General features: G+C 33.2%; 2 protein-coding genes across 5 annotated transcripts; one reads left to right on the top strand and one right to left on the bottom strand.

The window, feature by feature from the left end:
- The first annotated feature begins 4,813 nt into the window (after positions 1-4,813).
- LOC18044195 (GDT1-like protein 4) lies at positions 4,814-10,366 on the top strand. 2 transcript variants are annotated; one of them, XM_006437656.2, is made up of 13 exons: positions 4,814-5,142; positions 5,233-5,301; positions 5,941-6,000; positions 6,100-6,147; positions 6,948-7,036; positions 7,174-7,210; positions 7,291-7,338; positions 8,863-8,931; positions 9,016-9,060; positions 9,139-9,200; positions 9,295-9,367; positions 9,454-9,538; positions 9,981-10,366. In XM_006437656.2, exons 1-12 carry the CDS (start codon positions 5,125-5,127, stop codon positions 9,523-9,525), a joined length of 690 nt encoding a protein of 229 aa, XP_006437719.1. In that variant the 5' UTR covers positions 4,814-5,124; the 3' UTR covers positions 9,526-9,538; positions 9,981-10,366. The 2 variants fall into 2 exon arrangements, with proteins under 2 accessions (XP_006437719.1, XP_006437720.1); XM_006437657.2 differs by having other exon boundaries at positions 4,815-5,142; positions 9,454-9,545.
- A 1,194-nt stretch (positions 10,367-11,560) lies between these two features.
- Positions 11,561-13,430, bottom strand: LOC18044196 (ATP-dependent Clp protease adapter protein CLPS1, chloroplastic). Of its 3 annotated transcripts, none has more exons than XM_006437659.2 (3): positions 13,303-13,430; positions 12,603-12,747; positions 11,561-12,012 (listed from the first exon to the last, which is right to left on the bottom strand). In XM_006437659.2, exons 1-3 carry the CDS (start codon positions 13,364-13,366, stop codon positions 11,751-11,753), a joined length of 471 nt encoding a protein of 156 aa, XP_006437722.1. In that variant the 5' UTR covers positions 13,367-13,430; the 3' UTR covers positions 11,561-11,750. The 3 variants fall into 3 exon arrangements, 2 of the variants coding, with proteins under 2 accessions (XP_006437722.1, XP_024041658.1); XM_024185890.1 differs by having other exon boundaries at positions 12,603-12,750; XR_002905986.1 differs by lacking the exon at positions 11,561-12,012 and having other exon boundaries at positions 12,602-12,775; positions 13,303-13,391.
- Between the last annotated feature and the right edge of the window lie 838 nt (positions 13,431-14,268).

The following is a 14,268-nucleotide window of genomic DNA, read 5'->3' on the forward strand; positions in this document are numbered from 1 at the left end:
CTCATCTCGGTAATGTAACAAATTATTTAATTTCCTTTTTAACATAGTCGTTAACTTTTATGCAAATCTAGTTAAGCCGTAGAGTTTGCATGCATGATTGGTGCTCCATTAATTATGATTGCTTTTCCTTTACTTCTTTGACCATTTGATTTAATTATTGCACAACATCAGAGTATTAGACCACATCAATGAATAAGATCTTTTGTGAGTTTGTGGGTCACAAATTCATAATTCCAAAGCAACCTGTTCGATTTCAATTGTGTGTCCAAGACGTGTACTTACACATCATCAACATCCACATTTGAACTGAAGAAAGTTCGTGATTTTGATGGTGCATCTTATTAATTCTTTAGCTTGTAACCATCTATGCGCCCATTTTACGTTCACAATTATTCCACCAACTTGGATCATGTGGTCTGAGAAAGTTAATGATTCTGGCATGGCAAAAGACCGAAGAAATTAAAGCCAAAATTTGATGGTGTTTTGTCGATACCTTGGGAGAGAACGATCATTAAAAAAAAATAATTAAATTCACTCATCCCTTTCGTTTATAATCTAATTAGCTGTATTTTTAACCGTATGTTATTTTGAGGTGTGCATTAAAAAAATAAATAAATAAATAAAAGAGGAAAAAAAATGTCATATCAAACTTTTGATAAACAAGAAACGTGAATATGTAAAATGTGATTGCAACTGTCTCAATTGTATGTAATGTAGTCAACTTTGATCAAATTCGTGGATTTTTTTTTATATGTGTGATTAAATAACACGTTAAAGTAATTTTTGTTTTACATGACTGGATTGAAAACAGTAGTTACTGAACAATATTTAGTGAGAAATGAACCAGATTAGAGATGGCGAATGGGCCAGACAGCACGTGTCCGTACAGCACGGCATGACACGAGCATGTTTCAGTGGGGCGCGTGGCATGGCACGGCACACACGTGGGTCGTTCCGGGCTTAGAATTTTAGGCACGCGGACCTTAAAAACATGGCACAATTAGATATGGGCTAAGCACGTCACAATAAAAAAACCCGCAATAAACACGTTTTTTTTTTAATGAAAGTAAATTTAAAATTTTATAATTTTAAAAATAACTTGAAATTGAATTTTTTAAATTCATTTAATTCTTAGTTTAAAAAATACTATAATTGATTTATATTTATAATTTATTAAATAAACAATTGATATCATGATTTTATAAATATGCATTAATAATATTGTGAACTATGATTTATGACTCTATGTAAGTTCAAGTTAACAATTAAGTTAACCCTTAAGAAAAATTTATTATTATTATTGTTGTTAAGTATTAAAAAAATTCTAATACTATAAGGTCAAGCTTAGTAATTAATATTATATTTTCTTACCATTATTAGTTTATTATTATTAAATATGGACTTGAGTTTTGAATTTTCAATTCTATTAAATTTGAATAAAGATATAAACTAAAAAAAAGTATATAGATTTAAAAAAAGTACGCCAACAACTTAGTATGCGCTCTTCAAATTTAAAAAAAAAAACAAAAGAAAAAAGCTTATTAAGCTTATTTTTCTTAGGCACGGCACGTGTGGACACAACACATGTGCTGGGCCGGGTCTAAGTAAAAATATTTAGACACAGTACGACGCGGACACGAGCACACATGTGCCTTATTTTGGTGTCGGCCCGGCCCATTGGCCATCTCTAAACCAAACCCATAGTTATCTTCAAGCTGTTCATAAGTTATGGGAGATTTTAGCTCTAATTTTCCCTCGAATTAATGTATATTTTGAGTCTTGAGGGTGGATTGAAGTTTTCAATACATTAGAGGTTAGTTAAAATTTACCCAAAAAAATTTGTTGCCCATCAAAGTCATAAAAAGTGATTTAACCTTTAGAAAATTCATCCGAACATATATCTAATTTGAGAGTTGGCGGGGGCGGCTTTGACAGGTGAAGCATCTGGAGCTTGCAGTTCACACTTAACTACCATCACCAAAATTCCTTTCTAATTTTTGTTTGCTCTCTTTCTTGTCCATGGATAAAATTTCTTTGTACTTCAGCAATTTCCCTCCTTGGAATAGCACTCATGATGCAGCCTCACATAGAAAGCAAATCTTTCCTTCATGAATTTGACAAGTATGGGAAAAGGGGGGAAAAAGGGGTTAATTACCTTAAAACACATGTTTTGATAAATTTTAAAAGGTAACACATATTTTAAAAATACTGAGTGGGTGACAATCTGTTAATTTTTATCGTTATCTTTAATTAGTTGAGGGTAAAATTAAAAAAAAAATTCTTTTTGTTCATAAAGTCAAAGAGATAAAAATGTTGGATTTATATAATGTTTCACAATTCATAAGAGATTTGCATCTTTATGTTCACAAATTAGTTTGATTCAACAAGATTTTTTTTTAAAATTTATTTGATTTAATAAAAAAAGGCCCTATTAATTAGACTTAAATTTAATTTTTATATTTTTCTATTTAAAAAATTAAAAATAAGTGAGTAGGGGTAGAAACATCATTTTGTAACTAATTGTAGGGGTATAAATGTCATTTTGTAACAAATTGTAGGGGGAGGAATGTTATTTCGTAATTAATTGTAGGGGCAGAAATGTTATTTTATAACTAATTTACTATTCTCGTTAAAGTTAACCGTAAAAGTTAACGAAATGTCACTCGCTTGAATATTTTAAAAACTCATTTTATCTTTTTAAAATTTATCAAAACATGTGTCACTTAAGGGTAATTAAAAAAAAAACAGAGGGAGAAAGAGAGAAGTGTACTAGCCAAAGTTCTATGAGTTAACAAATATTTTTCCCGTTGGAGTACTGCACATTTACATTAAGAATATTGGTCAAAATTGGAACTGCATCCCGTCTCTTCAGCATTGGTTGATTCTTGACTCGAATTGTATGTAGTAGTAATTAAATTGAATTGAATCGAATTGATTTCTGAATTGATTTACAATCCAGTCATTGGTTGAGAATGAAAGTTATGGATTTTTGTTTTTTGCCAAGCAAGTCGTCTTCAACTAAACTTAAAAAAGTGATACCAATTACTTGCAATTGCCATCATATTTGATTTATTTTGTTCTATAATGATAGCACACTAAAATCATAAAACTATCCATTTTTTTTCCTCTTTTAAGTTTTCTTAACTAAAATTAATGGGTCTTTAGTCCAGTAGGAGAGTCCTTACACTAATAATAATGTGAATAAAGGTTTGAGTTTTCGTAAAGTATTATGAGGGTTAGTTTTAGTTTTCTTTCAATTATCAAATAATGGAGTGAAGACAATTTCTCCCTCACGAAATGTAAGTAGAGTGAGGATTAGTTTCAGTTGTTCTTCAATTATCAAATAATTGAATGTAGACGGTCTCTTCCTATGAGTTAATTTAGTTTGAAGATCAATGTACATATTATGAGGATGAAATGTGAATGAAATGAACACTCACAAATCTCCCAAGGGTTAATTTGGTTTGATGATCAATATACAATCAAATATATGTATTAAAGGTCAGAGTATGCTTGCTAATCATGGAGTATAAAATATGAACTTTATTCCTACTTCAAAAGAAAATTTTCAGCTTACTTTCAGTAGCAAGATGATATGACATTTTAATTTCCGCATAGTTTGTCGTGTAGCTCCGAGGTTTCGTAATTGGATAGACAACGATGAAACTTCATTCCGTACACACAAACAAGAAAATGACATTAATTTTTTTTTTGCCTTGGTTTCTTGTTTTATAGCACATATAAATAAAGTTTACACCTATTTTTGGTTAACTTAACTTCTAATCACATGCTTCTCAACTAACTTTTAAATGTAGGATACAAATATGAATGAGATTTGTTCTTAATTAGTACAATCTCCATATATATTACAATTTGATGCCTGTTATTTATATATATATATATATATTAAGGTCTAGAATTTTATCAAAATTAATTTAAAAATCTACTGTTACTAACAATAGTTGAGAAAGAATCCCATAAATTTTGCATTTAGGTTTAAGGTTATAAAATTTTTTATTGGAATTTATAAATTTACGAGGAATGATTTGTATAATCAAATATTGATCTATCATAATATTTATAATTTTTTTGTTGGTAAAAGATATATTAAGAGTGATAAAAATGAACACTACGTCATGATTATATCAATTAATTAAACATTCCATATTTAACTATCATGTCGGGTAAATTTTTAATTGCTTATTTGATTATAAAGGTTATTGTAGTTAAATCGGGTTTGAGGTGGATAAAATAGAGTTCAATTCAGTGGTTTCAAAATAAATAAAAAAAATCAATTGATCCTGAGTCAGAAATTTGTTATTTGTTCTGGTTTTGATTCAATTTTAGAAGAATCAAACCGAACCGAAAAAAAAAAAAAGATTTTTGAACCGATTCTCTAAAACGTTTTAATACGGGTCACAAAATTTTGCCAACCCTTAGTTGAATTTAAAATTTTGTAAAAATAATAATTATTTTAGAAAACTAAAAGTAACGTTTGATATTATTTTATTCTATATCTCCACTCGTGCATACAGAAATTCGTAAGGTGTGTTAATTTCTAACGTTTTGTGCTTTAAAGTTCAAAGGATGAGTTGATGACGCTATTCCATTCTCTGTAGAAAGAGCGATATTTGATTTAGCCATAACAGCTATAATTAGCCAACGATCGACGTAGGAAATTTACGTGAACTGGAAAAACCAATAACAACGATCCACGTAGGAAATTCCCTGATAGCAGCGTGTCGTACACGCTCCCAATACCCGCGTACTGGTTCTCTTTCTGGATCTCGCTTTATAAGCGCTTTCAGTCGAATCAAAATCTGTATCGATCCTAAAGCATCCCTTCTTTTTCTCCAATTCCTTATTCGCAGGTACTAATTACTAAACATCACGCTCCTCCTATGTTTTGTCTTCTTGTTCAATCAGCTTAATTAAAAAAACTCCCACCGAGTCAACTGAGCTGAGTCATTAACACCGAACTCAAAACCTCACTGCTCATATTATAGATATATATATATATATATATATATATATCTATACAGAGAGAGAGAGAGAGAGTCAGAACTTCTCTGAAGCGCGTACAAGCTTATAGTGACTCTCTCTGTTCGTTGAAGCATATCAAAGATGAGCTCAGTTGTGCAGGTAATTTGTTCATTAATTAAATTAATGTTATTTGAAACCTTTGCTTGTGGATAAAAATAAATTCTGAAAATTCTTTTTTGGTGGATTAAGGGTTTTACCAAGTCGCTTGCCATGACTGTTCTATCCGAGATCGGCGACAAGACGTTTTTTGCCGCTGCGGTTAGTGAATGTTTCATTTTTTTTTGTTATTATTATTAATTTTTTAGAAATTTTAATTTGATAGTGATGTTTGGGACAAATAATATGCATCGAAGAGGATTTTGGAATTAATATTTATTTTTTGTATTGTCATTAACGTCATTTGGGAGCTGAGGGGAGTGAAGAACTAAGGAATCAGGACTGTAAAATTGAAAATTGATTTGACGCTCAAAATCAATCAAAGTAGGATATATAGCCGATCTAACTTGTGAGTGGTCAGAGGTGAAATTTTGGGATTAAATGAAAGTCCATTGTTTTGTATTTGTTAAAATGGCTCGTTGCAATTCATGGGCGGCAGTCCATAAACCGCCAATGTAGAAAGAACATTCAAACTGCTGAGCTCAGTTCAATGGGAGGAGTCGAACACTTAAGAATATGCTTGTCATTCTAGATGGGAAAATGATGCTTCTAAAATTTTTCATGCAGAAAAAGTCTTATTCCCTGAAAGCTTTTCTTTTATTGTTACTCTAAATACTTATTGTGATTAAATTCTTATATACATTTTCGATTCTAAGATCTTACTGTGCATTCTCTTCATTAAACGGGAAATATATTTCCTTCCCCAATTTACTTATTTTATATTATATTCTGTGTTACAAGATCTTGGCAATGCGTCACCCGCGGAGACTGGTCTTGTCAGGTTGCCTGGGAGCTTTGATTGTGAGTGGGTTTTAAATTTTTATTTATTTGTTGGCAAATCTGATCTCTGATTATCTTGCAAAGCCTTACAATGATGGGATATTTTGGAGTGGTGTTTAGGTGATGACTATTCTTTCTGCTGTTGTTGGCTGGGCCGCTCCAAATCTGGTAAGCTGTATGATTGCTCAGTAACAAGCTCTCATGCTTATGGCCTGTTTTTCAATCGGTTTCTACAGAGTGTCACTAACTGTCTTGAGCTGACTCATGATATTACTAGGCTTCTGTGTAAATTTCCATGATACTATTGCTGGTATACTTTTAAATCATCATCTTCCAGAAATGTTATACGAGTAAGGGGAGAGGGGAAAAGCTACTAAATACAGATTAATCTAAATCCATGCCTTTCTTCACAGTTATGCATTACTTTTGGGAGAAATAATTACCAAGCTGCCAGATTACAGCTGACATTAAATTTATTGTTCAGTGGTGGGATATTTCATGATTGCTTGGCCAAGAAGTGGCTCAAATACATTATGCAATCGTATATATGCTTAATTGAATTGGGTTGGCGGGCTGGGCTGTTAGGGCCAGACTGAATTCAACACAGACTGAATTCTGACCTGTAACATGTATGGTTAAAGTAGGTCTACTATGTGTTATAAAATTCACTGTACTTCTGGTGCAATGTTCACAGATATGTGATCATATTCATGACCTGTAGACATATTTGTTGTGATCTGCTGTGATTGTGAAGACATTTGATAGTTTAACCATATTTTTTCTATTGAACTTTTGTAGATGTTACTTGTTAGCATAGAGGTTCTTTTTCTTAGATATCATGTCTACGCAAGTCGTTAGTACATTTTCATCATTAAATTTTGAATACACATGAACCTGTTAGGTTCTCAGTTTCATGTCATTTTCTGCTATAAGTATTTAGCTAATGCCTTCTGATCTCTAATATGTAGATCTCTCGTAAATTGACTCATCATATAACAACAGTGCTGTTCTTTGGATTTGGTCTATGGTCTTTATGGGATGCCTTTAGTGATGGAGGGTAATGGTTCCAATGCTTATGTTTCCGAATATGCATATTCTTTCATTTAAGCACGTGTACTTACCTTCATGCTTCAGCAAAATAGACTCTTGTTGTACAAGTGATTATTTTATTTTATTTCTTTTTCCTTTTAACAGGGAGGCTGAAGAATTTGAAGAAGTTGAAAAAAAGCTGGTCAGTTTTCCCCTCATCATGACTTGCCTAATATTTAGGAACTTTGCCCCGTTTTGACTTTACTTTGGTCACATGAACAGGATGCTGACTTTAAAGCAAATGCAGGAGCAACCAAAGAGGGCAGCAAGGTATAGCTATAAAATCAAAATTCGATGAATCATTTTGTTGCATATATTAATTATTGATGGTTCTCGCTCCCTTTTCTCTTTTAAGTATATGTAAGTGCATGAGATGCGCATTTAACTACAGCAACATCACATGCGTATACTTTTCTACACTCATTTAATTTCTTTGATTTCTCTGATAAATTTGACCATCTCTGCCTAGGGTAGCATATACTGTCTTAGAGTACATAAATGCCAGTACGACAATGATTCAACACTTTATTTTACCTTTTCTTTCCCTTGCTCCTTTTTATGGCTGGGTTATTGCCCCTTTCTTCAATAGTTTTATGTAGAGTTGCAAATGCTTTTGCAGGTGGCATTTATGTTATGAGCACTTTGCTATATTCTATATTGTATCATTATTCACTTAAGTAGCATTTAGTAAAATATTTGATTTAATTGATTTCCTTTCTCTTTCTTGCACTCCCCCCCCCCCCCCCCCCTTTTATTTCTCCTTATAAGTTTCCCTATTTCATATAACTTTGCTTAATCACTTTCAAAGGAAGAACTGCAGTATTAGCCACATTATTTTATTTGGTATGTATTGTGCATAATTTGTGATAATGATCGTCTGTTTTTAGGGTTATGTGAATCATTGCTGTTGTAGCTTAAAAACTCAACGTTTACAATAAATAAATAGCGGGTACACTAGGATTCATGTGTTTTGCAATATGATTTGTACGTACGCTATTTAAAACTTTTTGGATTATGGAATATGGCTAAAATAAAATTGCCATTCAAATTATCTCTTCCAAAATTTTATGCTCACCATGAATCTTATGTTTACCACGCCTATATCTATTAGAGGGGTTGAAGGATGCTAAAAGAATGTCCTTCTTACAATGCTTATGCAGAGTAAACATGCCAGCAGATACTTTACACTTTTTTTAAAAAAAATAAAGAGAGATAGAATTTTTTTGACAGAAAATAAATACAAAATGGATTTTTGGAACTCAACCGGTTAAATCTTACCTACTTCATCTCTGAATGATTATCTATAACCAACAGCAAAAAGCAAAGACCCTGTCCCTGAACAGCCCCAAATCATGGAAATGCGTCCCAGCAGCACGAATAGCCCCAAAATACCCTTTATCAAACCCTTCGTCAAAATGAAAATCATCATAAGAAAGAATTGTCTTGGAACTCTCAGAGATAGAGGCCATAAGAATGCATAAAACCAATTTCTATCTCATATGCAATTAGGATCCTCCTCTCTCTTGTGTAACTAACCATATGGATAGAACTTTCTCATCCAAATGTAAGGTTTATGCTCATTTATATGGAATCTTTTCTTAATATGTTGTAAAAGGAAAATCAATTCCTTTTGATGACATTATTGTTTGTGGAGCATCTTCTATTTGCATAAATATGTTTAATCGTGGTGGCAATTATATTCGTGATGCAATTCAGCAAGTGTCCCAACATTTCATTATTTTAACATCTTGGTTTCATGGTCTTAGAATATCTAAATGCTTTTTCTCTTTCCAGGCTGATGATGAATTAAAAAAGCAAAGGCGGCAATTCCTCTCACAGTTCTTCTCTCCCATCTTTTTGAAGGTTATGTTTTCCTGTTAAATGTTGAATTCTAAACTCAGTAAAGCTATGAGTAACTTACCAATTTGACCTTTGTCTACTCTGCAGGCATTTTCAATTACTTTCTTTGGTGAATGGGGTGACAAGAGCCAGGTATAGCAACAACAAAGGGACTGAATATATCTGTCTATATTTCACAACTCTATGTTTCTCTGATATATTTTTTTACAGTTAGCTACCATTGGTTTAGCTGCCGATGAGAACCCATTTGGCGTTGTTCTTGGCGGAATTATGTAAGTTTTAACTACAAATCACACCATTTATTTATTTATGTATTGTGCTGTACGAGTATGGATTGCATGTGCTGATTGCTTTTCCTTCCCTCAGAGGACAAGCATTGTGTACGACTGCTGCTGTCGTTGGAGGAAAGAGCTTGGCGTCTCAGATATCTGAGAAAATAGTAATCATGGACATTTGCTTCTTCTTTTTTAACACAACATATCAATTTTGTTAAGCAACTGTAAAGCTGGTACTATTTGGATGCAGGTCGCACTCTCGGGTGGAGTTCTCTTCATTGTTTTTGGAATTCAATCCTTCCTTTCACCGGTTAAGTCATAATCCCCACAATGATGTTAGTGGTTAGTACAAAATTCTGTTTTTATAGCATTTCTAGAACATGTGGTAGTTGCAGACTTGCAGGTTGGATGAAAATGCACTTTTTGCTTTTGGCCAATAACAATATAATTCACCTAGAAGATATATCAGTTCAAATATTAGAACAAATATTTAAACCTATGTATCAGTTTATGGATTCGAACAAGTATTAAAACCTATATATCAACTCTTAACTAGTATTGGTAAGTTTCCTATGTAGGCACTAGACATGCGCAGTTAATATATGCTTACACTCAGACATCTATGCTTGTATGCACATGTACCAAATATACATTATTAAAATTGATTTGATGCATGCACATACTTGCACTCACATGGTCATGATAGTGGATGCCGTCCAGCATCTACTACATTGAAGCTTAATGGTGACTTTGCTTTATTCTACCATTTGTATGCAGGGATTGAAAGCTGATTCGGTGAATTGAAGAATATTTTTCACTGATACTTTCAAAGCTCTATCATTAGCCAAGTCAGTGATTATGATTATTACGAAAGCATGGCCTAGAAGCAAACTGGTTTAAGTCACTAAAAATATTCAATAGGTTATATCATACTGAATAGTTGATTATTATTTTTTGGCCTCTGCACTCGTTGTTCTCCATTGAAATAAGTTATTGTTTAATCCATCTCAAATGAGATATTTGAGGCATGCCATAAGCTAAATTTCTGTCTTGGCAGTCTGCTTTTCCCATCTTGTATTGCTCTGTATCATCTTCTCCCAGTATTGTTTGGTCTGGTTCTTGGTCAGATGTGAGATGACTCTTATCAAATTGTCTTAACAGCATTTTTTTTGTCTGAACTAATTAATGATCAGGGGTATTTACTTGTCACACAGAAAGAGTTGTGTTCAAGTTCAAGCCTTAGGATCACTATAGGCCCGTTTGGGAGAGTCGTGCTGTGGCAGTGTAGCTGCCAAACAAGATTTTTAGCTTTAATCTTTGTCTGTGAAGCACTTAGGCCATATCTGTAGTATCTCATTAGAGGGAGTAGACGAATCTCGTGCTTTTTAAACTAAACTGATTACACAGTGACAGTACATCGGGGCAATGCATTTGTGTTCGCAACTGTTGCTGTATTGAGTGAGTGACATGTTTACTTCTGCACAGACTATAGTGACGGGAATGCTTTCTGGTCTGAGCAAATTTCAAGTTGGTCTAATAGTTATAATCATCAAGTGCTTGGTTTATTCAATTTTGTTATAATTTTGATAATCAAGTTGTGAATCCGTACTGCCATGAGCAAATTTTAAATAAGTCATTGCTGAATTCATAAATTGATATCATTATCAGAGTACGGAATCAGATCAATTAGTGGAGAAGCCACCCATCACTCAGTAGTTGCTCTTGCTCCCACTTGAGTTCAATTTCCCAAGAATTATAGTGCGCCAGATTTTTCCAACTCAAATAACTTGAGAATAAGACCCATCGTTATCGCCTTGTTGGTGCTTAATTTCTGACTATCCTGTCAACCTATCAGTTATTTAAGAACCAAAAAATCTCCCCTAGTAGCTTGAGATTCTATTTATTTACTTGTTTCGTGAGGTTCTTTGAGCCCTTAATTGAGCTGATTAATCTAAGTTGGTTGATTTATTGTTAAAACATTATAGCGTACATCATCCAAGGTTCCAGAATTAATGTGGAGCAGACTGACACATCAAACAGAGGGTAGAAGTTAAAAGATCAAATAAAAAATCTTAAGCACAAAACAAAACAAAGCAATGATGAAAACTATTATAGCCACTATTAAGATTTGATACGTGTCCTCCGGTAGTTGTTTATCTTCAAGTTCGGTCACCATTGTTTTTATTCATGATATTTTGGGCACTAATGTCCTCCAATCTATAAATCAAACAGAAACGTCAATTTAGAGCAAAATCAATTTACCCCAATTGGCAGCTAATTGAAGACGATTTCGTTCCTTCTTGGAGTTATCTAACAATTATTTTTTTTTATTCAAATTCTTAGGAAGAGGATAGCCATAACAACATAAAAATCTTGGATTCTCACTTTATTCAAAATTACTACCACCCTTTTGTCTTTAATTTGACCATAGGATGACTTGATGTTCATACAAATATGATCACTGCTGACTTTATATACACTATCTACTTCTTAGAAAAGGGTATTTTGACAGTAATAAACCTATTGGAGTTTTCACCAGGACCATCTTTAGCATCCACCACTTGCAGGTTCGATGGAACTCAGCAGCCCATTGCCCCTCAGTTGCATGCAGTGTTCCTCAGCATCAGCCTGAGAACAAACAATTACAACAGACAAGCCATTGTAGTGCGCTTCTTGCATGATGTTTACTGCATTGTCAAGAGTCATCCCGGGTATAACCTTCATCAGTACTTGGACAACATACTCTCGTTTGTTAAAGTTGTCGTTGTGTAGTATAACACGGTAGGGTGGACTGGTTTTCCTTTTTTTCCTGAACAAGGTTAAATGATAACATTGTCAAAGGAAAAGCTTGTTAGGTTCTTCCATTTTGATCTACATAAAAATGAAATATTCTTAACTCGTTTCAGTGCATCAAGACAAGAATACAAAATAATTCAAGAGAAATTCGATGTGGCAAAAGGTGAAGGAATGAAAACACCATATTAAACAACCTCGATTACGGGTAGCAAAATACACAAAATGGACATTGGACATAAAAATGACAATTCTCTCTACTTACGTCGAAAAGGTCATTACCCAGCACTGGTCTTATAAAATCGGGATCCTTGTAGGGCTGTTTTAGACATGTTCCTACCCTTAAATATTTGCACAAAGTAATCAATTTCAAGACTTATCAGTCCAAGACTTCTAAAGCACAAAGGCAATGGCCGTATTCTAAAATATCATAATTTATAAAATAAATACCACAGTCAGATTTCCTACAATCTAATCACTTTCATTACAATGCATTTCTTAGTTAATGGTTCTAAGAAATTATATGAAAAGCGTAAATGTATTCAGCTTTCCATGACATTCAGTATAATAAAGGAACAGCATAAAGTTGTCGGCACAAAGACTTACTTCAAATCAAACTCAGATTCACGACCAGGAGCAGTTATAACTGGCCTCTCCAACAGCCCTCCGCCTTTACCTGGTGCTGATGCTAACACAGTCATGAGGACGCTGCGGTTGATGCATGATCCTCCACAAAGCAAGGATTTGTCCCCTGCTGTACATCACCACCACCATCATCACTGATAATCACTCCAACATTAACAACATGCTCACAAATTCAGGTTACAATAAAACAGAAAATGAAAGTAACAAAAAGGAAGTGAATCAAATTAAAGTCCACTTGATCATATTTACAGTTTAGTGTTCACAACAGCGAGGAAAAGAGAAATCCAATAATTTTACCTAACTGGATTACATGAAATTCCAAAAATTCAAAACCCAAGAAACAACTCCAAAAGAAAAGTTTGAAATTCCAAAAAGAAGTTACAGTATTTCCTAAAAATTGAAATGATAACCTGGTACACGTCATCAAACACATCAGTTTGATAGCTAAAATACTCAAATCAAAACCAGTGATTTTCTCTACAATAAATCCTGCACATAAGTAGCAGCTATCTCTCCAGTAATACTCAAAGAATTTTCTTTTAATTACCTTTTTATAGAGAAATGCAAAAATAAAATTCCCTTAAAGTTGTAGATAAATTTGAAACCGTCGGATGAATCAGATATCGAAAGTTTAAAAAAAATTAAAAAAAAAAAATCGAACCTGGTTTGGAATTGAAGACGGTGTGGGGTGACAGAGCTAGTCTCCCACAAATTGCAGTCTCCATTTCTCTCTCTCTCTCTCTCTCTCTAGCTCTCCCTCGCCCTCCCTCTCCCTCTCGCTCTCTCTCTCTCCCCAAAAACGAAATTATGTTAAAAAAATAAAACTAGTGGTTGAGGATGGCGTTACCATGAAAAGACGTCGTTTTCGACCATCAGGTAGTGAGCGAAGGCAGCTCCTGAAACGATGCGTTTTGCCTCTTAATCTCTCCTTTTTCTTTCTTCCATTTTATTTTGTACTTTTATATACAGGATCCACATATACGGACTAAGCTATGTTGCAACCGTTATACCACACCACACTTTTTATCTTTATGTAATGTAACCATTGGATTTAAAAGGATCTGATCCAACGCTTTAGAGATGGCCACGTTTTTGTTAAAGGAAATGGAAAAGTCGGTTAAGAAAAAGTAAAATAAATTGAAAGGAGTCTGGCGGTGGGTAATGGAGCTATGTGAAAATAAAGGCGCTTTGATAAGTGACTTTTGCATTTCGGTTTAATGGGTTTCAATTAGCGATCCAACAGAAGAAAAATTTGTAAAAATAGAGAGGGAAATTCTAAGAAAATGGGCAGGCATGTAAGAGCATCTAAAAAAGGCTCTATAAATTTTACTCTTTAAATATTTATTTGCTTACTTATATAGTAAATAGATGAGTGAAAAAATATATTATTCTCTAAAAAATTCTTCAAATAGAAATAAATTAATATTATTTTAATTAAATAACTATTTTTTAAAGGAAAAGTCAATAATAATTAAAGTACATTTCTCTTTTTCTTCAACAAAAAGTAATAAAATATAAATTGAAGAGGGAGAAAATAACTCTTCAAATTTGAAGAAAGAATATCATTTCTTATTTGAAGAATATTAATTGGAGTGTCTTTTGGAGCCTTAAATGTTGATGTGACTCT

This window comes from Citrus clementina, unplaced genomic scaffold (genome assembly GCF_000493195.1).
Source record: "Citrus clementina cultivar Clemenules unplaced genomic scaffold, Citrus_clementina_v1.0 scaffold_4, whole genome shotgun sequence".
In the NCBI taxonomy this organism is placed as follows: Eukaryota; Viridiplantae; Streptophyta; class Magnoliopsida; order Sapindales; family Rutaceae; genus Citrus; species Citrus x clementina.

What these genes read in the sequence shown, in the direction of transcription:
- LOC18044195 (XM_006437656.2), top strand. An exon ending in GCTGGGCCGCTCCAAATCTG is followed by an intron (nt 6,148 to 6,947) that starts GTAAGCTGTATG and finishes TCTAATATGTAG; the next exon opens with ATCTCTCGTAAATTGACTCA. An exon ending in AAGAAGTTGAAAAAAAGCTG is followed by an intron (nt 7,211 to 7,290) that starts GTCAGTTTTCCC and finishes TCACATGAACAG; the next exon opens with GATGCTGACTTTAAAGCAAA.
- LOC18044196 (XM_024185890.1), bottom strand. Translation starts at nt 13,366, where the DNA reads ATGGAGACTGCAATTTGTGGGAGACTAGCTCTGTCACCCCACACCGTC. An exon ending in CGTCTTCAATTCCAAACCAG is followed by an intron (nt 12,751 to 13,302) that starts GTTCGATTTTTT and finishes GGTGATGTACAG; the next exon opens with CAGGGGACAAATCCTTGCTT. An exon ending in GAATCTGAGTTTGATTTGAA is followed by an intron (nt 12,013 to 12,602) that starts GTAAGTCTTTGT and finishes AACCTTGTTCAG; the next exon opens with GAAAAAAAGGAAAACCAGTC.